Source organism: Athene noctua, chromosome 2 (assembly GCF_965140245.1).
Source record: "Athene noctua chromosome 2, bAthNoc1.hap1.1, whole genome shotgun sequence".
NCBI lineage: Eukaryota > Metazoa > Chordata > Aves > Strigiformes > Strigidae > Athene > Athene noctua.
Window position 1 is genome coordinate 87,823,989 of NC_134038.1, and position 23,339 is coordinate 87,847,327.

General features: G+C 37.9%; 1 protein-coding gene across 5 annotated transcripts in view; it reads right to left on the reverse strand.

Moving 5' to 3' along the window:
* Nucleotides 1–9,852: 9,852 nt before the first annotated feature.
* Nucleotides 9,853–23,339, reverse strand: part of CDH9 (cadherin 9) — a 79,966-nt gene continuing 66,479 nt past the window's right edge. For 4 of the 5 annotated variants that reach the window (XM_074897861.1, XM_074897858.1, XM_074897857.1 and 1 more), the window contains 3 exons: nt 14,309–14,426; nt 13,957–14,208; nt 9,853–10,340 (listed from right to left, as the gene is read on the reverse strand). In XM_074897861.1, coding sequence (XP_074753962.1) covers nt 9,853–10,340; nt 13,957–14,208; nt 14,309–14,426 — 858 coding nt within the window. The remainder of the gene's footprint in view (nt 10,341–13,956; nt 14,209–14,308; nt 14,427–23,339) is intronic. The other variant, XM_074897860.1, reaches the window with a different exon arrangement.

The following is a 23,339-nucleotide window of genomic DNA, read 5'->3' on the forward strand; positions in this document are numbered from 1 at the left end:
ATGCATCTCTGCTGAGTGCTGGTCAGGCTTGTTCCTAAAGATTTGTCATTAAATTACCTATCTGGAACTTCAGGGGAAAAAGTAATTTCTTTCAGCAATCAAAAGATAATGTCTCATCAAGAAATCAAACGGAAAGGCATTGAAGGAGTCTTCAGAAATAAATAATAATAAATTATGGAAGAGTAGAGACCAGCTGGTGTTGGATACTGCAACCTAATATTCTTCCACTGTCTACCCCTTCTGTCTCACTGTCATCTACTTTAAATGAAAGATTAACTTTTAGGTTAAAGCTACTTCTTTACCAAATCTGGGCATATACATGCATTTTTTAGGGCTTACTCCATATTTCTTTGTCTCTTCACTTTGTACTTGGAATTAAAAGCCTCTTTTGTTCACTATCTTGCAAAAGGCAAGCCCAGGAATGCACCTCAGCTTCTTCTCTTGCACTACCTTGGTCCTGTGTCAGAAACACGTACTTGCTCAAAGAACAACCTTAATTTGGAAAGGATCTTCCACTCATGGTGTTCCATGGAAGGGCATCCTTTAAGATGTCTGAAATTTAATGGGATGAGCTTCAACAAGGCCAAGTGCCAGGTCCTGCACTTGGGCCACAGCAACCCCCTGCATGGCTACAGGCTTGGGGAGGTGTGGCTGGAGAGCTGTCTGGAAGAGAAGGATCTGGGGGTTCTAATTGACAAGCAGCTGAACTGAGCCAGCAGTGTGCCCAGGTGGCCAAGAAAGCCAACGGCATCCTGGCTTGTATTAGGAATAGTGTGACCAGCAGACGCAGGGAGGTGATAGTCCCCCTGTGCTCTGCACTGGTGAGGCCACACCTGGAGTATTGGGTCCAGTTTTGGGCACCTCAATACGAGAGAGATCTCGAGGTGCTGGAGCGAGTGCAGAGGAGGGCAACGAAGCTGGTGAAGGGCCTGGAGAACAAATCCTATGAGGAGTGATTGAAGGATCTGGGACTGTTCAGTTTGAGGAGGAGAAGGCTGAGGGGAGACCTCATCACTCTCTACAGCTACCTGGAAGGACATTGTAGAGAGGTTGGTGCTGGTCTCTTCTCACAGGTGATTAGTGACAGAACAAGAGGGAATGGCTTTAAACCGCAACAGGAGAGGTTCAGACTGGACAATAAGAGAAAAATTTTCACAGAAAGAGTGGTCAGACAGTGGAATAGGCTGCCCAGGGAGGTGGTGGAGTCACCATCCCTGGATGTGTTTAAGGGTCATTTGGATGAGATGTTGGGGGATATGGTGTAGAGGAGAACTTTGTAGAGTAGGGCTGATGGTTGGACTTGGTGATCCCAAGGGTCTTTTCCAACCTGAATGATTCTATGATTCTATGAATTTGTGGGGCAGCAAAAGCTAATTAAAAACAAATTTTCTTATCAGTTTAAGCAGTGAAGGTACATAAAATAATGCCTCCTAAATGGTTAGCAGTCCTCAACGTAGTGTGGCCTGTCTTGCTTGGTGTCCTTGGGGAAACTGGTGCACAAATAAGTGCTTTTCCTACCCGTAAAATGGTGATAATGACACTGACCTTCTTTGTAAAAAGCTTTAAAAACTATGGATGAAAAGCATTATATAAGAAGTAAGTATTATTATCGTTGCTCCTAGCAACTAGCAGCCTGCTTCCTGACAGCTGCAAGAGCAATTCGCAAGTGACAAAAATCCCAGCCTTAATTTCCTTCTCACAATTTTCACTTGTGAAACTCTAGCTTTCACCTCTTCTTCCAGCAGTAAGTGCCAGATATGTACTTATGTGATGCAGTGTCTGGGAGGGTCATTCTTCCTCCTGCTGCTGAAGGGTAAGGAAGGCTGCAAGGATCCTGGACTGGTTTTTGGATCCTGTGCTGCTCCAAATATATTCTTTCACTACTCTAACAGATTATAAACTGTTTCTGGTATGGTCTAAATGCCTACCAGTAACTCAAAAGGTAAATTGAAGGACAGAACTATAAGCAGTGAACAACGTTATTATCATTTTACTCCCACCAAGAATCAAAATCTGTGTTTGTTCAGGCTTACTTTGTACAGCCTGTCATTCCCCTGTGAGAAGTGATGGTAGAAATGCTTGGCACACTAACTCTAAAAGAAAATGCTTTTTAAAATTATGGAGTTCATTTCAAGCTTGATGAAGGTATATTAATATGTGTTATGACAGGAGCTGTGTCAAATTCTGTGGTAAAATGAACAAAATCAGGAATATGCTCATATTTTAAGTCACAGGACCGCTATGAAAATGTATTTCCTTCTAAAACTGCACACCAGCAAGAGGAAAAAGACATTGAAGTTGTGACAAAATGCTGTCACTTTTTCGGCTTTTACTGGTGATCTGAAATTTGCTAAAAAGTATTCTAATGAATTTTCCTGGAGTGGGCGAAGGGTGTTGCAGAGTACTTTGCTTTGAATGAGGATGATGGGGGGTTGGGAGTAAAAGGAAAGAAGTAGATCTTCCTGCATTTCCTCTGTTGCATGGTGCCCTGTGACAGCTACTTGACAAGATTCTGCACAGAGGCACTTGTTTCCCCTTCAGAAATAACGTCAACATAATTTCTCTGGACTGCAAGAACAGTGATATTCACAACACTCTTTTCTGCACTTCCATTTCTATAAGATCTTAACAAAGATGCAAAATCCCAGATTTGGAAGTGATTTTTAAGTAGAGTTCAGGCCATATACCTCCTAGTTTGAATATTGAGTCATGAGCTGAAATGGAACCGAAGTGTAAAATATACCCTCTAACACCAGGATGCTAGAGCAACATAAAACAATCTGTAAAATCATATTGATTTATGTACTTTGGTTTGCACATAGTTGAATAATTCTTGTACTCTGGCATGTTTTTTTCCTATTAGATGGGCATCTCTGAATAGAAGTGGTACGTAAGTGTTTCTGTTGGTTAACCTTATAGATAATAGAGAGGGTTTCTTATATATATGCATATATATGCACTCACTCATACATATAGAAAATCATCTGCATACAAAGTAATATCCATGTTATGTTCCTGAAAAATTCTTATAGAATTAATCTCTTCCCCATTCTTTTTTGTCCCAGTTGGAACTTGACTGTCAGCCAAACACCACGTAGCTGCTCACTCACCCTCTCCCCATCTGAGGGATGGGATAGTGATTTGGAGAGATAAAGGGAGACTCATAGGTTGAGATAAAAGCAGTTTAGTAATTGTAATAAAACAAAGAAATAAAAATAATATAAAGTACAAATGGGTAACACACAAGGTGATTGCTCACCACCACCTAACTAATATTCAGCCTGTTCCCAGCTGGCAATCCCAAAATACCAAGACCCCGCAATCGCAATCCCGGAAGTGAGAAAGAACCCCCTCCTTCCCGGCCACCCCTTCTTTATATACTGAGCATGACATTACATGGTATGGAACATTCCACTGGCTAATTTGGGTCCAGTGAGATGGCTCTGCCCCCTTCCAGCTTCTTGTACAACTGTGCATGGGCAGGACATGGGGAGTTGGCGAGACCTTGATCTCTTAGCAACAGCCATAAACATCAGTGTATTATCAGCATTGTTCTCATACAAAATCCCACACTGAATCCAAAACACAGCACTATTCTAGCTACTGAGAAGAAAAATTAACTCTATCCCAGCTGAAACCAGGACCATCTTCCTATAACACGGGCAAAAATATTTGATTTTTTTTTTCTTTTTTTTTTTTTTTTTTTTCTGGAAGTGCTCAAATTAATCTACAAATTCAGTTGTAAACATAAAATATAACACAATACTCCAATATGCAATGACCCCTCAGTTGTGTGTTCTATCTGTCTGCTTAGCATAAGTGAGGAGTGAAGTGTAAATGTGACTTTAAAATACAACTTTCAGTGTAAATTAAACCATTAGCAGTTGAAATACCTTTGGTAGAACTGAAGGTGTTAATGCCTCTTATCATTAATGCACAAAAAATGTACTAAGAGAAAGTTTCATATATTCATGTGTGTGTGTCTATTCTATTCTGAAACAGCCATTTCATGAAATGACTAATAATTTGAGGCATGTTTATATATGGTGATGGTTGCAGTTAGGTGGCTTAACACGGCATAATGAAGAGTCTGTTTCAGCATTTCACTGAAAGATGCATCCTTCTGTGGGAAATTGTCTCCAGCATTATTTTTTACTGATAAGACTGTTTATCAGGATTAGATTATACTCTATGAAGGTGTTACAAAATTCAGTTAAAGTGAAAAGAAACAGAAAATACATAAACATTACAAAACCAGACTTTCATCATATGTTCCTCTTTTCTTTTTCTGCTTTTATGATGGAATGGATTTACTTTTTTTTTTTTTTTTTTTTCTTGGAACATTCACTTGGAATTTTTCTGTGTTCATTTTAACTCCTTTTCACTCCTTTTTCTCATTTTCACTCAATCATGGGGAGAGTCCACTCAAAATCAATTTGAGACTATTCAGAATGATGACTAAATCCCACAGTATTTCCTCAGGAGTTAGTAAATTTATCCTGGCGCTTAGCAATCACAGTAATTTTTTTGGAAGAGATCACAAATCAGTCTTGTACAACCTAAGTGTTTTCAGCTACTTCTCCTTTGGAGTGAACCACAACAGATCTGAGTGGCAGAAGAGTAGTTCCTTGGTGAGATTAACATCAGAAAAAATTACCTTTCTCGTTCCTCTTGAGCCTCTTCTAAAGGCCTAAGGCCTTGAACTTCCCAGTGAGACATGTCATAGGTTTGAAGCAATCCCATGGATCTGGAACTTTGTTAAGCACAGCTGATTTCACAGAGGATAAAGATGTGCATAAACATGAAATGCCCAACACTTCTGTACCTCAATTCTCTCACAGAGAAAAGAACATCTGTAGAAGCATGACTGGAAGGTGCTCCTACCTCTCATCCCTCTGTTTCCTGCTGTTTAACCAGTATTACATATCCCACTGTGTCAATCAACACTTCTGCCCAGTATTGGACCAATATTATTTGCCTATCCATCTGAAGCTTGCTTTTTTTTTGTTGGACTTTTTGTCTGTTGTACCCATCAATGTCACTAATCTTAAAATACTAAAGGAAGCTAATAACTTCATCACTACCAGTTTGTATTGGACAACTCAAAGACATTTTCTATGGCAGTCAGCAACTTCAACCATGTTAGGGTAGTGGTACCCATGCCGGACCTCACCAAATTCCTCTAAATCTGGACCTGTGAAAGAAAAAATAGCCATCAAACTCTAAGACACCTCTCAGGAATTTCTTTTCTTTCCCTCTATCTTTGGGAATCCAAATATAATGTAGCAGTGGGATCTAGGTGTGATGCTCCCTTTAGGACTTATAGAAATCATATAGCCATTGTTTCACTGATGATTAAAAGGAGATGACTTACCAGTAACTGGGCTTCAAAATGAGTTGTCCACATAAACGTTTATTATTCAGTCTCCTTTACTTCTCTCCCAAAATTCTTATTAATTGAATAATGAACTGTCTTAATATTTATTTCACAAAAAGATTGTTTAAATGATCAAAAAATTGAAGTACATAACTCGATCAGTCTGAACCTATTACTGGAAAATAGAAGTTAATCAAAGGGTGATCTGAAGTTGTTCTGCCACCTTTGTAACCCGATTAGGTAGATTTCTATATTTATCAATGTTATGCAAGTTACTGTTGGTTCCTAGCTATCTCCCTTTGGCTGTTCAGAGGCAGAGAAAACCTGAGATTTAATTAGCTGGAATACCCACTAGGGCATCCAGGGTGTCTGGCCTCCCAGCAGCCTCAGCAAGTCATAGGCCAGAAGCTGCAACTGTTCATCTCAGAATGTCCTCAGCACTGGAAGGTGATACAGGGTGGGTTTTGCAGGCATAACGCTCTAGCATTTTGAGTGAGCAAACTCTGAGGCAGTGAAGCCACCCTGCTGAACACCCATCACAGCAAAAGTGCATGCCTCTGTCATAGAAAAAGGTGGCAGTTGTACCCTTGAGGGATGTGGCTATTGCTGTGCAAAGGCACTCCTCCATGGGAAATACCCTGGGAATCAGTCTGGCTTATGACTGCAGAAGCAGTAGCTCATCCAATCGCATTGGATGAGCAATTGTCACTCATTGGTTCTATTGTATAAAACGTAATCAAAAAGCCTGCACCCAGAATCTCAATGAATATACACAGATAAAAAATGGGACAGAGTGAAGCAGACATGTCATGGTAGATTCCCCTGTGAATACAAATTCCTTATCTGTGATGTGCTATTTACTGTGTTGCTTCAGATGTAAGAGTAAAAAAAGATCAATTATTTTAAAGAAGAATTGTAATAGAAAAAAAATTTTCTGTATCTCATTTGAAAGAAGAAGCCCACATAACTATCAGTTAGGCATGTCAGGTGATAAACTTGCCATCTAGTTTTAGTCATTTTAAGAATGCTTGAAATTTTTAGCAATTCTGGGATATTACTTGTTTTGTTGTATCAACTATGTGAATTTCTCTGAGCTGTAAACCCATGTAGGTCTTCCTTTAAACATATATTTCTTTAAGTGATGCAGGGTTCTGGGCTTTGTCTCATCCCGTGTGGTGGGTTATGAGGGGGTGAATCTTTTGAATTCTCGGAGGAAGAGCCACAGGGGGGCCAAGCACCACAGTGACTCAGAGGAACAATTGTGCTGGTGACTTTACTAACTGACCACTTTAGTAAGTGAATGGAACAATTTGTAAACAATCAACTGATAACCATCCAGAGAATAAAGGCACTTTGGTGATGAGACTATTTTCCTAATAACCCATTAACAATCAATCGATCATAGTTCAATTCCTACAAAAGTTAATTACATTAATATATGTAAGGAAGAGAGAGACCAGAAAGAGGAAAAAAAAAAGAGAGAGGAGGGGATAGGGAAAGGGGAATCACCACACTTGGAGCCCACATTGTCACAGAGTAGCGAGCTTGGTCTGTAGGTGTGCGTCGACAAAGACATATGTGGGGTATTGCCTTTATACAGGTTACAGTTACCTCTCTTTGCTTTAGTGGCAATGATTCATGGGATGAGAAAACTTAGAGTGAAATAAGGAGGGGTACCTTTCTTTGATGATCTTCTGGAGTTTCTGCTCTTCTCAAAATACCACGTAGGTACCATGACATAATGATACAGAGGACACGTCTCTACCAGATCATTCTGTGAGGTTATTTCTACAATACTTCTTCCTTTTTGTCACTTCTTTCTGAAAACAAACAAACAAACAAACAAAACCACCAAAATACGAAAGTAAGATAATTCCATGTGAAAAATATAATGTCTAAATTAAATGTGTATGTCTTCAAGGAAGAATTCTTCACACCCTGTTTCCTTCATCCTGCCTTCACCAGTAGCCTGTCTGAAATCAAACTGGTACGCTTTTATTTGTCCTCTGCCAACTCTTAACATCTTAAAACTTATTTAACCCCATTGACATATACCTTGTCTGTATCTGTCCTTGCTTAGGGACATATATATTTCATTTTCCCCTCTGCTGCTTTTCTACATCACTGTATGATATTCAGATTTCTTCTGACAATTTACAAGATTGCTAAAAGCTCTCCCCTTAGTCCAATCTACTGTTTGTCACTGAAGATGAGGTTTGGGTGTACAATTTCTGTAACTCAAGTAAGTTTTTGCTATATTCTTGGGTTTGTTTGTTTTTTTTTTTCTACACACACACACACACACACCCCACACCCCAGTCATTTCTTTTCAGGGACATAGTTGTTTTATTGTCCATTTTTTTCCTCCTATCTTATGTTATGATAATTTCATTGAAAGACTAATGCATTCCTGTGTACTGTCACTTTGCCAGTAACACTTTTGAGAACACATTCCATAAGTCTTTTGCTTTCTCTGGCAAGACACAAAAAAGAAATACGCATTCTTGTGTCATCAAGCTACACATTGACATCTTGTTACTGCATGTCATACATGTACATGGCTGACACATGGCAGCACATTATTTTGACTTTTTTTGTGTCACTAAAGCTTTTTACTTGCAATATAGTATTGCAGACCTGACATGCAGCTCACAGTGAGCTGTTCAGGTGCTTATTTGGAAGCCCAAGCACCTGACACACATTCCCTTCCCCCCAAAAAAGGAGTTTAGTGTCAGAAAACTTGAGATGCATGCTTGGGGCTGTCAGAATTATATGGTCAAGGGATAAAATAAATAATAGTAAGGGGATATTTTTGAGAACGAATCTAAAAGCATAGTAGAGAGGAAAATATTAGGCAGGTGTGTGTTCCTATATCTGAGTGAAGCGGCATGTAGCCTCTTTATTGTCTTTTTGGTAAGAGATGAGTGCCTCAGTAGTCCACATGACATTGCCAATGTGTATCTTAAGTTTCTTTCTAAAAAATCTGAAAAACAACTAAGTAATCTAGACAAAACCTTTAAACATGATTATTTTGGACATCTATATGCACTAGATTTTACCTAAAGTCAATATTATAAATGGAAATGCTATGGATAGTGTATATCCTACATTGTTGACAACTTTGACTCTTTTTCACACATTCGAGGTCTTTTATATTTCTTTTTTGTAAAACCAAATATGGATAAAGCTTGCAACTCCCAGTTAGATCACATGTGATCCAGGTAAATTTCTCCTATCTTGTGTTGTAGCAAAAATGTGCATTGCATGAAAGCTGATCCAGCAAATATATTTTAAACACAAATATATACTTGAAGATTGTCATTAATGCTTTAGAAAATATGCAAATGTATGCACTTCTGTGAAGGAAAAGAACACTAACATTTTTAATAAAATATTAGTTGGACTTTGTTTTTATTACTGCTGACTTTGATTTAAAAAGAAGTTATTAGTGATATGTCTGATTTGCCTAATTGCCTCAAAACCAAAAAATAAGATTAGAATACAAAAGCCTTCCTTTCATTGTTGATGTTTTCTTAATTGGTTTGTTGTTTTTTTTTTTTTTTTAAAGGCATATTATAAAATTGTTTTCATATCTACCAGAATAAACCTTCATGGTTCCTTAAATCCCCAGGCACATATCTGTTAAATCCCATCACTGGTTACCTGTTCATATAAGGTATGTGGGAGTGAGTTTCACAATGAAACTATATTATAATGCCATATAGTAATACACATTGCAAGTCAGACTACATTTATTTATAATAATTTTTTCAAAATAATTTTTTTCTTTTTTCTACACTATGTTCCCATTACAGAGCACTCTCTCCATATTGTTCTTGCACAGTACATTTCAACCACTAATCCAACATAAGAAGATGCATTCAGAAATTAAATATTGCACAATATGCAGTTCCTTTGTTCAGAAAGTTTGGACAGTTCCTTACTGTTAACAAAGTACGTGAGTAAGTAGTGTTTTTATAAATACTAATTTATTTAATAAAAATACAAAAATATAAATATACATATATAAAAATATCATGATGAATCAACACACAGACATTCTTTAACTCAATAAATATGGCAGTAATATTAATCTTCATTAAAGTATATTTTTAAGTTTATGTTACAATGCAGGTGCACACTGTCCCAGCTAGTAGGAAAGGTAATGCAAAGCAATTAAAAAAAATTAAGTTTCCATCTCAACATTAAAGGCACAAAAAGCCTTTTATTGTATTTTCATTGTCAATAAAAAACCTTTCATCAGAGGTTTCTAGGCAGAGAAGGTGAATTATAGACTTCTTAAAATCTAAATCATTCATATTCATTCACGTTGACTTATCGATTAAGCAAACCCTTACTAAGACAACACCTATTTTTTGTAAATTTTTTATTCCCAAGTAAGAGAGAGTAGGCCACTTTATCTAGTAACATAGACATGAATTCCACTAACATTGACCAGGTCACAGATTACTTTCTCAGTCTCGATCACTGTCTTCTCCACCATACATATCTGCTAGTTTTTTAAATCGAGGTCCCCAGTCACTGAGGTAATCATAGTCTTGGTTGCCCTCCGTGGTGAGTGATTCAAGGGAGCTGAGTGAATTTGCTATGGAATCATTTCCTTCGTAGGCATATGTTGCTAATGAATCATAAGGAGGGGCAGCTGGGTCTAAATCATTTTCCTTTAACCTTCTATGAATAAAATCTTGGACATCAATGTTTTCCCAAAGAGGTGCAGTCCTTCTTATCTGAAATATAGTTTCTGGGATAACATCTCTTCTCATCTTACTTTCCTCCCTTGCTTCTGGATTTCTCAGTGTGCCAATGTCAAAAGCCTGGGTGTCTTCTTCCCCACCTCCTTCATCATTGTAGGTCACAATGTTATCCCGAACATCATCCTTTGAGATTATCAAGGGCTCTTTCTTCCTCTGTCTCTTCAGAGCCGTAAACAAGACAACTAATACTGGAAGGAAACACAAGATGAATGAAGAAATGTGTAGTTAGAAATTAAATAAATAATAATTTTGCATTACCTGTTGGATTGGAAAAGTTTTAAGGCTGGGATGGGATTTTTGGTAGAAAAATAGTGATAAAAGCTATCTCCAATTTGAAGTTAATGAGGAAAAATTATAATGATTTTATAGCACTCAAAAACTTATGGTTTTTTTTTTAATTTATGGGAGAAATGATTTAAATATTATATATTTGAAATAGATATAGAATTAAGCTGAAGTTGAAAAGCAGACAAGGTAAAATATATCATCCTACCAGGGTTTGACTTTGATTTTAGTTTTGTGAAGTACCACCTTCCTGGCAGTCACTAAGGTTGATTTCATCAAACACAGTTGAATCTCCCTGGCAAAAGTAATTCACACTCTTGAAAGCTAGTGATTTAGGTATTCCTAAGTGCCTAATTCACTTTTGATAATGGGAGCTATAGGTCCTTCTGAAAATAAAAACCTAAGACCTTCAGCTATCAATATTATTGACGAAACTATTTTTGGCTTCAGTGACTGCAAGAATTGAAATCTAATCTTTGTTACTAAACGTTTCTTTTTAAAAACATGATCCCCCTAGTTTAATGTTAGTTGAATAACTCTTCTCTTTGGAGAGGTAAGGCTTGACACAAAAATAAACCTCTGCAGAGGGAGATGAAATACTTGAAGTTATATTTGTAAATACATTCTGGTGTCTAAATGCTATTGATTTCAGTAAGAGTTCAATGCTTAAGTGCATTTAAAAATTTGACCCTTGCTCCAGTAGCTGGAGTAAATAGGAGAGTCAGCGAGATTATCTGTCAATAAGGCATAACAGTAGTTGCTGAACTGCACATTGCAGCTGTGCTGAGTACTTTTGTTGAGTCTTAGGAACAAAGTTTTTACTTTGAATGACTTGAATACTGGTGAACAAAAGGGAAGATCACACATAACGCAGATAGGAAGAGGGGAACCAATATCTTCCACATGCCATGGTACGATGTTGTGAAAGTAAAGGCTGTTCTGTTCTGTTTCGTTTGTGATTTTTGTATTTGTACAGGATCCACTCTTTTGAAGTTTTCCTAATGCTAGACAAGTAATAGCCCACTTAAGAAAGTCTAAGAACTTCATGTACAAGAGTAGGGCAGATCAGTAAAAGGTTGTTATGAAGAAGTGTCTTTCACATCCAGGTACTTAATATGTCTCTCCTATTTTGGGCATGATAACACCATTCTACTATCCTAGCACACTACATCTTGTTGAACGAATAAATAAGGTGCTAAGAATCACACCAACTGTAGCCTAATGCTGGGTGTTGTGCTTCGGACACAACAACCCCCAGCAGCGCTACAGGCTTGGGGACGAGTGGCTGGAGAGCTGCCAGTCAGAGAGGGACCTGGGGGTGTTGATTGACAGCTGGCTGAACAGGAGCCAGCAGTGTGCCCAGGGGGCCAAGAAGGCCAATGGCATCCTGGCTTGTGTCAGCAATAGCGTGGCCAGCAGGGACAGGGAAGGGATCTCACCCCTGTACTCGGCACTGGTGAGGCCGCCCCTCGATTCCTGTGTTCAGTTTTGGGCCCCTCACTACAAAAAGGACATTGAATGACTCGAGCGTGTCCAGAGAAGGGCAACGGAGCTGGTGCAGGGTCTGGAGCACAGGTCGTATGAGGAGCGGCTGAGGGACCTGGGGGTGTTTAGTCTGGAGAAGAGGAGGCTGAGGGGAGACCTCATCGCCCTCTACAGCTACCTGAAAGGAGGGTGCAGAGAGCTGGGGATGAGCCTCTTTAACCAAGTAACAAGTGATAGGACAAGAGGTAATGGCCTCAAGTTGCACCAGGGAAGGTTTAGACTGGATATTAGGAAACATTTCTTTCCAGAAGGGGTTGTTAGGCGTTGGAATGGGCTGCCCAGGGAGGTGGTGGAGTCCCCATCCCTGGAGGTGTTTAAGAGTCGGGTCGACATAGCGCTGAGGGATATGGTGTAGTTGGGAACTGTCGGTGTTAGGTTAATGGTTGGACTGGATGATCTTCAAGGTCTTTTCCAACCTAGACAATTCTCTTCTGTTCTAACAATTGCGTTTAGCTGCTCTTCAGCCTTATGCTACTGTGGCTTTAGCTATGTCTGTAGCGCTAAATAGAGCAGGGTCTCTGACACTGGGGCCAAGAGACACAGAGTAGTCACAGTTGTTTTGCACAGCACTGGTATCTGAGCCTATTCTGAGTCTCATGTGCTATCATTGTGGTCTTAAAGTTGCAGTTTTATGTTTGGTTTTAGTTCAGTATTTCTGTACTAAAGCATTGCAGCCAATCAGAGTGATGTTTTCATAGTGAGCCAGCAAGGGTGTGTGTTTGTTTCATGGAACACATTTCATGCCCTGTGTTGGGGCATGAAGGATGGCTTTGAAGACCCAGAGCTTGCTGACATGGTTTTAAGAACTATGAAAGGTGGAGAGTGAGACCTGGCAAAGTTTGAACAGTAGTTGTCTGTTGGAAGTGGTGCCCTGCAAGTTCTGCTGTTCAGACTATGCCTGGGTAGTGCCCTGGGGAATCCAGGCTGGCTCATGCTGAAACCAGGCCAGCAATGAAGATTGAACCTAAGCAGTATGGACAGTTTGTCAGAGTTCAAGTACCCTTCCTTCCCTATACCCAGCAGTACAGATATAGCTCCTACACATTGTCCCTCTACTAATAATCTCTGTGGTCCTTTGAATATTTACTGGAGGTAGCTTGAATCCAGTCTAAAAACTGGAAAAAAAAAAAAAAAAAAAAAAGTAATCTCATTAGAATTATGTAAACTGACATCCATAAATTTATCACTGCTCCCTTGGCAAGTTGTGTTGGCCAGGACAGGTGGAAAGGGAAGGAGGTTTTCCATGGAGTTTGGCTGGAAAGTAGAGATGATAGCACTTTTAAGGAGATGCTTCTCTGGTAAGCAAAGCATGCAAGCTGCAATTTCAAAATTCTTTCCACTGGGTTATGAGCTAGCATTTGTTCTTGTCTCTTAATTTGTCACTTCATCTTTCTAATGCTTCTGCTCTCCAACCACCTGTCTAACTTCTGCTCTCACACTTTATTTAATCAACTGCTCTCACTACCACTCGCAAGCAACTGAACAGTTTTCTTCTATGATTTTGAGCTAAATATTTCCTGAGTATAAAAATTACAAATCATTCATGATTAAATAGTGTAACTGATAATTTTTTAATCACTGAGAAACTTATCAATCACCTTCAGGAATATGATTTTAAGGTCCCAGATCTAAATGAAGATCAAAGGAGCAAGCATCATCTAAAACTGTCCCTAGACTTTAAAATGTATTTCATCTAAATAATATTGATCACCTCATTCTTTTTGCACACTCTTCTGAATATTAATGATGAAAACCAGCCCATAGTATCTCCTTTTCCCACTCTCCCAGCTCCTCTTCCATCTTAGAAAACAGCTGATTAAAAAACCACCCCAAAACCACCAAAAAACCCACAACACTTCAGGTATAAAATATTGTTCTGCAGGGTCATGTGATTAAAGGGTTGAAGAATATCAGGGGTCTAGAATTGACCAGACCTTTGCCTAGTCAATTAAATGTCTCGTCACAGGTACTTACCTAGCAGGATAATGATGCAGAGGAGAATGGCAACGAGTGCTCCGGTGCTGAGGCCAGCAGGGAGGAGCAAGGCCTCAGCGCTGCAGGACTGCATGTTCCCCCGGCTGTCGCAGGCACACACTCGAATGGTCAGTGTGCCAGTGCTGCTCTGGATAGGGTAGTCATTGTCAAATATTATGATTGGCAGGAGATAGGTACTCATCTTACTACGGCTGTATCCATTTCTTCTAGTCATAATTCCTGCTGTGTTATCTAGAATGGAAAAGCAGAATAAATACATGTTGCTGAGTGAAGTTTTATGTGGTAATGGAGCTGAGAGGCAGGGAAGGGGATAGCCCTGGTCAGTAATTACCTTTGTTGTCTACAATGGAGAAGTTTGGATGAACAGCAAATTCTGGCACCAACTCAAAGAAAAATTTGTGTCCTCGAGGAGGGTCATCTTTGTCAACAGCACTCACAGTCTGTATCAGCTATAAAGAAAACAGTATTTCATGCTATTTTAGAAATCTTGTGTTTAAAATAAGGTGTCTGACTTTCATGTCCAGTAAAAATCCAATGAATCTCTATCCGAAGGCACAAACTGATGTCCTAAGCCAAACATTCCTCACATAACCACAGGAAAGCTTACAGTAAGCAAATTGTTGTTTTATTGTTTAAACACATAATGGATGATGAAAAAGAGGAGTCCTCACTGCAAGACAGCCGTGTGCTTTGATTTGTATTCTATATCTTGCAGTGATACAGAAACAATTGCCCTTCTGAATAAGCCATAAACCTGTGGCCTCGTGTAGGAATGACACAGAGTAGTGTGTAAACCAGTTGTTAAGTGGGTCTAATTCCCAATCCACCTCATCTGCTCCTGGCAATAAATTGGAGTACTGCACTGGCTCAGTTCTCCTGAGGTAATAAAAAGAGATGCTTTACTCCCTCCTAAATTGAAACCTCTGGCTGTGGAGCTTTATAGCTGCCCTAACAAGGTCATTCAAGCTCGGCTGGGAAGGAGTGATAATAGTGCCAGCACAGGGTCAGAGTAGAGTAGACTAAACAAGAGAGGCTTCAGCAGTTCTTCTGGCTTTCCTGTTGCACCAAAACATGTGCAGATATGTGTACTGATGTATATATAGACACATAAACACAAGCAATCTGAGTCTTTTCCTATCTGCTGTTAGACAGGCTAAGCAAAACAGCTGCAGGAATGAGGAAGGAAAAGCTACCTGGGAATAGCTGTGGTTTGTGAAAAGGCTTGCAACAGTTAACACCGTACCACATTTCATGAGTCGTAGCGACTCCAGTGAGCCGTATGAATGACTACTACGTTCTTTGCACTCCCTAGTGGGTATCGCACTGGAGAGTGATCCATACTCCATCTTGGCTTGCAATGACATGTTTGAGTTCAATCACAAGATGACAAAGCTTGTTGGCATGAGAATGGGAGTAAGCTTCAACCGAGGATGCTGCAACTTAGTACAGGTGAGTTTCTATGGCACCTAAACTTAAAGGCAAAAAGGGCTCAGTAGTCAGTCTTGTTTCTTTCAAAGCCATGAGGGAACCAATGCCTGTCTTGAAGTTTTCAAGTGTTTCCAGTGTGTAAGGTATCTTGAAATCCCACAGACATCAAAGTCACTTGTTATCAAAGACACTTCATGGCTTGTTTTTCTATTCTTTCCAGGGAAAGTACAGCATGACCTCTTCAAGAAATACAGTAATTGACAAGCAACACTGATAGAATTTTTAAGTTTTGGAGCAATCAAGTAAGGAATGCCTTTTTCTTATGTACTTTCTCTGAACATCAGCTTGATTGGGACTTGAGGAATACAGTTAAATTTTGGAGGGTATTTAGTGTCTCTCAGGATAGAACACTGTATTAGACAAACATAATTATAGGGCTACCAAAAATGCTAAAGTGTTTTTCTCACTGCAACATTCAGAAACCTGCTGTTGCTAGTGCTGTATTTCACAATGAGTTTTTGGACCTTTTTTTCTAGTTAATTTTGTGATACATTTATTACAACTAATAATATTAAGTTATTAAAAATCCAAACCAAACCAAACTAAAACAAAACAAAAAAACAAACAACAAAAACTCCCAAACCAGTAGAGAGATCTGAGTTTGGCTCATTCACTTCCTAGCAGCTCCTTCTAAAACAACCACAAGATTTATTTTTCTTTATAATTTTCTTTTGATTTTTGAGGCATATTGAGGAACTTGAAAGGTAATTTGTGAACATCAGCCTTATACAAAAAGATGTGACTATGCTGAAGGCAGGATTATGCAGTTTTTCTAAGTGTGATTAGAATAATAACTACATAATAAGATCTCTTTATTTTTAAATCATTTGATAATAATTACTATTTAGATTTATTAAAAAAAAAGTTTTAGCTATTTCCCAAAATTAGCAAAATTCCTGTTTATGGCAAAGTAGCCTGTTCAATATGTTGCTGAGTCTCATTTGAGAAATTATGCCAACATTTTCCCAGTGTCCCATTGCTTTTCTCTTTGACGTAATATGCTTCTTACAATGGCAATACAGAAAGGAAGACCAGGGTGGTTCTCAATTTTAGTTTTCCATTGTTTAATGCAAAAATGTAATATTGCTACCAAAAAAGAGTTCTTTCTGTTAGGACTAAAATACCGTATACATTTCAATGACGATTTTTTCCTCTCACAGTTTTAGAAGTTTTAAAAGACAGAAAAAGTGTAAAAGTACCATAGTAAAGAGATATAATTAGAATAAGTAACGATATTTGTGCAATTACTTGCTAAAAACCTCAGGGAGAAAATATCCTCATACACTAGCTACTAGAAATTTCAGTTGAGTATCTTGGGGGTTTTTGACATGTAATGAGTGGGATGTTTGTAGGATCTGGATTTGATTCCCTTCATGTCCAAATCACATGGAGGAGGACAATTGTGCCAGACATCAAGGAACTTAATTACATTGAAAACTTATTGTTGAGGGTAAGGCTGAAGTAGGAAAAAAAACCCCCAACTTATTACCTGCTCTAACTAATGGCTGCATGAATTGAGAACCAGCTGTTCTTCCACCAGGAAAGATGAGAGAATAAAAGAAAAATGAGAAAGGATGATTGAAGGTGATTTTGTCCAAATGATTAATAGATGAAAGAAAATCAGAAATGTTATCTAATTAAGGATATATATATATATATTTAGTTATACAGCTGTAAATAAAAGATTATTACATTAATGATAATCACTACAGAAATTAAAGATATGTGGCTATATTTACTTTAAGTATCAGAGTTATATGAAAAAGTTTAGTACAGTTTCATGTACATTTTGTAATTTCATGTAGAAAATTTATTCTTCCATGTTGAAGGAGTTATGGACATTGAATTATGATCACTTTTCACCAGGAGTTCAGAGAAAGATCTCTGACCCTGTAAGATTTATGAAGGAAGAGTTATTTTAAGAAAATTACTTTTACTCAAATACATTTCAATCATATCACTCTTAAAGAAGATAAAAACATACCCATTTTTTTTCTTTCTTCCATAGTTTCCCATGAGAATGAGCACAATTTGTAAAACACAACATTATAGCCATTATTTTGAAGGTTGCGTGTGCATGTTCATGTGTACCTCTGTGTGTTTAAAGAAACAGTCTCATACTCTTAAGTGGAACTTATTGGGTAAATTCAAGTTTTTAGGGAACACTTGTCTTTGAGGATACTGAAAATGTAAACAAGCATTGACATAAAGTTTACTCTGCTGCACTCAGGGCAAAGTGGTTATAGCAGCTTGACAGCGTAAGATGTAAGAGTTGTGAAAGAAGAATTATTCCCACTGGAAATATTTCCTGTAGAGTTTCTTTCATGATGAAACCAGAGATTCTTTTAAAGTGTTTGGACCTATTTCCTATTGGCATATTTTTTTCAAATGTGGAAATGTTTTAATTATAATACTGTTTTGTGCTTGTTTTGTTGTTGGTTTTTGTTTGTTTGTTTGTTTAGTTTGTTTTTGGTTTGGTTTGTGTTGTGTTGTTGTGGGGTTTTTTTGGTTTTTTTTTTTTGTTTTTTTCTCCTGAATACTGTGTTTTTAAGGCCATGACTTAAACCACAGTCAAAACTGGGATTATTGTTTACGTTCAGTCTACTTTATAGATGTTCATACTCATCTCTGAAAAAATGATTGGGGATTAATAGACTGTCTAGTCACAGATTCCTTACTTGTATCTGGTATATTCCTAGACATAGACTGCTCTCCCATTTTCTTCAACCTGTTTTAAAGACAGAAAGTGAGTAAAAGCTAGGTGGGGGCATTATGAATTAACTAGGGTCCCTGTGCACTTCGGAGCATGCCCTTACTGTTCCTGAGGCTGCATTTGTGGACCCTGAGAGCTGCACAAGTAGGAGACTTGGGTCCTGGGCTCAGTCTTGGGACTGCCTCTAAAAGGAATATAAGAACCATTAAAGCAAACATTAAACTAGTAGGGCATCTTTAACTGTATAGAGGTCAGCACCATCCAGCCACTTTTTAGATTAGATTTTCAGCCTCTGCTGGCTTGTCATGTCATGCGAATAAAACACAGTTGCACATTGGATCCACGGTACACACTTTAAAAATGCAGCAACATACTTCAGATTCTTGCAAGGTTCATTGAAAAAAGCTGAACAAGATGAGATCTATGAGTGGACAGATGCAATATATTTTCAAGTTAAAACTTCTACTAATAAAACAAAATTTGAGACAAATAGAATGTCCGCAATGTAATCTGTTGCTGCTTCTTTTCAAAACAGCAGCATGTCTGTGTTTGCTATTGTTTTGTTTTTTTTTTTTTGTTGGTTTTGGTTTGGGGTTTTTTTGGTGGGTTTTTTTGTGTGTGTGTGGGGTTTTTTGTTTTTTGTTTTTTTTCAGAATTTCTCCTTTTAAAATACACTATAAATAAGACAGTGAAAAATAATGTCACCTTCACAGGAATTTAAAGATGGTCTGCTGTTGTAGACAGTGCTTTTCTGAAGATTTCAAAGAATGTGATTGTCAATATAGCATGAAAATTGTACTCCTAATTTCAGAGAAGTAAGACTACCGGAGACAGACACCGTTAAACTAGAGATACAGTAGCAGCTGCTGAATTTTGTTGTTCCTTGTATGTGATTATAGATATACAGTGGAGTAGGCCTTCAATCCACTTGAATCATCTGGGCTTTCATTTTTGTTATATTATGCTCCTAGTGAAACCTGGATATTGTACAACAGAGAAATTTATCAAATGTCCTTTATCTACTTTCAGCTGCTTCTGAGATAAGACTTAAAAAATATCACTAAGCATTTGAGAAAGGAAAATTTGGAACATTTTGCTGTTGTTTTTGTATGAAACTTTTTTTTAGAAGTCATATAGGAGAGAGCAGAACAAATACCGGATCTTGGAACACTTTGTGATTCTTGAAACTTACTAAACTTGGGTTTTGTTGCAAATATTTCTCAAGGAATCTGGAAAGCTGTCACCACTTTGCAATAAACCATGAAAAAACATATTGTGAGAGAGGCAGAGTTTTTGACAATCAGCAGGAAGTAGTAGTGTGCAAATGCTGTGGGGGAATGTGGGAAGAGCAACTTTGTGTTTCTTCTGTCCTTTCTTTCTGTTGCCCCTTTTCCTTCCTGTATGATCTGGTTGGGCCAATCATTAACTAATCTTGAATTCATTAATAACACAGCACAATGTAAGTGGGTGAGATGAAGATTTTGTAGATTTCAAAGTGGCCACATTTCTTCGGGAGTGAAATAGTAATATAGTTCAAGTGTCTCCACACAGAAGTGTTTCAAAATCAATCCAGCTCTCAGTGGATGCCCATATTGTCATTTTGCAGCTTGAGTGATCACACATGTTCAGGCACAGATCTAACCTATATACATGTATGGTGCTAGCTGCAGAAAGCAGCCTCCATCATATGTGTGTAAACTTGAATAGACCTTTGATGTTGATACCTTAAGTCCTAAGAAATATTCTAAAATTACTACTGCTTAACAAAGCTTCATGTTTGGTAATGCAAACCACTTTGGTTTTGAAGTCTTGGCTCTGTTCCACAAATGCGTTGACAGTTTTAAAGCAGGACTGAATGCTTACCAGAAGTTGGAAAATTCTCCCTTGAACTCCAATTCCTACTTCAAAACTGAGACAGACTGCTAGCATGTATCTCACTAAATCAAGCCAATAGGTGTCTACCTAGAGAAGGCAGCTACAATGTATAAGCAACTTGTGACTGATAATTAGCAATAGCTACATGAAATATGTAATCTCTGTGTGCTCCATCTGGAAAAGGGAGGGGGAGTATGGAGGCTAATGAAAAGAAAAATCTGCCAGCTTTCTGATGGAGGAGACAAATTCTCTGTTTTGATGCCTGAGAGCCACTGAATGGCAGGAAAGAACACGGCAGCACTGCAAAAAAAGCTACCTGGGTTATTTTCTTAAATATTATTATTGATGGGTGTTGAAATTAGCTAAATTGTTACTAGCAAATTGTTCAGTTAAATCAGTCTCCTTTTCAAGTAAATCTTCCTGGTTTCCATGGAGAAGACTCATCCTCTAATCCAGCTAAAAAGACCCAATTAATTCCTGTGACAAGGGCATGAGAGAATTTGTACCAGAGCCTTCCCCACAACAGTCCCTGGGGCTCTAGAGCCCCATCAAAGGATTAGAGATTTCTAAATTGTGTGAGAGGAAAGCTGTGTCATACTCCTCTTTAGCCTGTGTATTAGCCAGTGGAATGGGACTGCATGGTAACAGATCTATTCCAGACTAATGAACATAGTTGTTTATGCACCTCTAGTGATAATGTTTCTCTGCAGTCATACCATTGTTGTTTGGAGACAGAAGAGTGGCAAGGGAGGAGGAGAGACTGTAGGATTTTCTTTCCTCTGACCCTCCTAAGACTATCTGAAAAGCACAATGCAGCTTCTAATATCTGCTGATGTTGAGAATGAGTAATGTCACTTGGTGGCAGAGAGCAATATTTGATTATTCTGACTGCTTCCTGATGCACCTGAGATTTAGAGAGTAGTGTGATTAATAGCTGGGCCCGATTTAAAACAAAAACAAAACAAAACAAAACCAAAACAAAACAAAACAAACCCCACAAAAACAAAAAACAACAACAAAAACAAAACAAAACAAAACAAAACAAAACAACCCAAACCACAAAAAACCACAACCAAAACCCACACACACAAAACAAAAACAAAAACAAACAAACAAACAAAAACCCAAACCAAAAAACACCTAAATGTATTTATCTTCTCAATCTGACTCTCCTGCTATGGGCACCAGGCGTAGAAGCACTGCTGTGATCTGTTAGTCTGTTAGGAAGCAATAATGATCCAAATAAGACACATGCTTTAGGTGTTCTCTAAAATAAGGTGTAGTCCTAAATGAACACAACATGATTCTATATCTTTATTGTACTATAGGGTGACTGCTAAACATGAAAAATATGGGTTATCTGGAATTTAGCATCCTTGCCCAAAATATTCAAGTTTGTATCTCTGTTGTCATTGCTATTTTTAGGTACCAAAATAAAAGTAGTCTCATGTGCTAAAGGTAACTTGTTTTCTGAAATACTAAAGTCAACTATATGTAAATGTCCAGATATGAACTCAGATGCCGTCTAGAGGAACCCAATTGTTAACAAATAGAACAGTCTGGATCTCTCATTCTTCTGCAGCTACACTTGATGCACACTGTCCTTCTAGTATTTTTTTTTTTTTCTTTTATTTTTCCACTGAGGTAAAATAATCCCTGGAATTAAATTGGTATGCTACATGTAAGGGAGGTCTGAAAAACTGTATGCCTATCTAATGGGTGTCTATCTTCTCTGTTGTTACGAAAACACAGAATTTACCAGAAAGGTGAATGAAATTTTATACATTAATTAATATTTCCTCAAGTACACTAGACTAGATGGAAATTTAAGAAAACTGACAAGCAGTATGCCTGGACTGAACTTGGTTCGAATATATGACAAAACCTGTGCTTGCTGGTTGATAAAATTGCACATGATTAATTTCAATGAAATCTTAATTTGTAAGATTTGGAACCTTTGTGTTATACAATCAGAGTACATCACTCACTTTGTTGTCAGTCATTATACTGTGATTTTAAGCTTTATTTGTCTCAATTTCATATTGTGCAGAGAGATTTTGTTGCACAGACAGAATTTAGGTCATATGCCAGTGTTTGAGATTAATGGCTAGAATTATCTGAATGTATTCCATGTGTAAAAACAGCTTAGATAAAAATAAAGCAAAACTATGAGTGTAAAATAACCAGAAGTTCAGGGAATTTTTTCCCACTTTATAAGGTTTGAACTGTATGCTTGTGTGACAGTTTATGTCACTGGTTAAGACACAAAGTTCTGATCGTAAACCTCAGTTCTTTTGAAAGGTGTTCCTTGTTCATTTTTCTGATATTATAATTTCTTCATCGTTTTAATTTAATTAATCACTGCCCTTTATATGAGTATTCCTCTATTTATATAATCTTAATCAAAAATAGTAAGTTCTTGAAAAATAATTAAAATAATGGTCAAGTATCTCTTCAAAGCCAAGTGATTTAATTCAAAGGATACTCTGTCTTTCTAACCCACTTACCAAAATTTCTGTATTAGGTGCAATGAATGAAAAATAAGTAGAACTGAATGTAAAACCCAGCAATCCACTGTATCCTCTTTTAGTCCCTCTTTTGTTCTCTCTTTTTATTTTTTTTTTTTTTTTCCATCTGTTAAACCATTCATAAAACATCGTCTGAATTGCAACTTGTAAATTGCATGTTCTTGCTCTGTCTAGAGTTCTGTAGGACCTGAAATTCTAGGCTCATCTCAGGGAACATCTATGCTGCTTTCAGGGCAACTCCCATGCCTATGTTAAATACAACACTGGGCAGCAACCAAGTGAAAACATGAGCATGCTTCCTGATGCATATCCATATACCCCAGCCCTGTAAAGCCTTTGAGTGTTGTATGATTACTGTGCTCTAAGAACAGACAAAATATCCTACATTCAGATCCTTTCCACATACTTTCTGTGAAGACAATCAGCCTTGGTTGTATGATGTCAGCATAAAACTAGTGAGATACAAGGACAGAACTAAGCCGAGTTTAAGGTTCCATCCTGGCCTCTCTCCACTAGAGTAGGAACCCACTCAGATTTGTGCTAAAAAAAAATAATGATATCAATTTTTCTTCCACTCAGAAATACATCAGTCTAGAGAAAAGGCTCATGCATGGCCTTAGGCCCATACTTGAAAGACAATCTCAAGGTACAAAATCTGCTATTAAATCCAGTTCTTTGGTAAATAATTTGAGCAAATCATACATCTTTCTTCACAGGATTTGAAATTGAAAGACTGTCTGGCATTAGCATAAATAGAT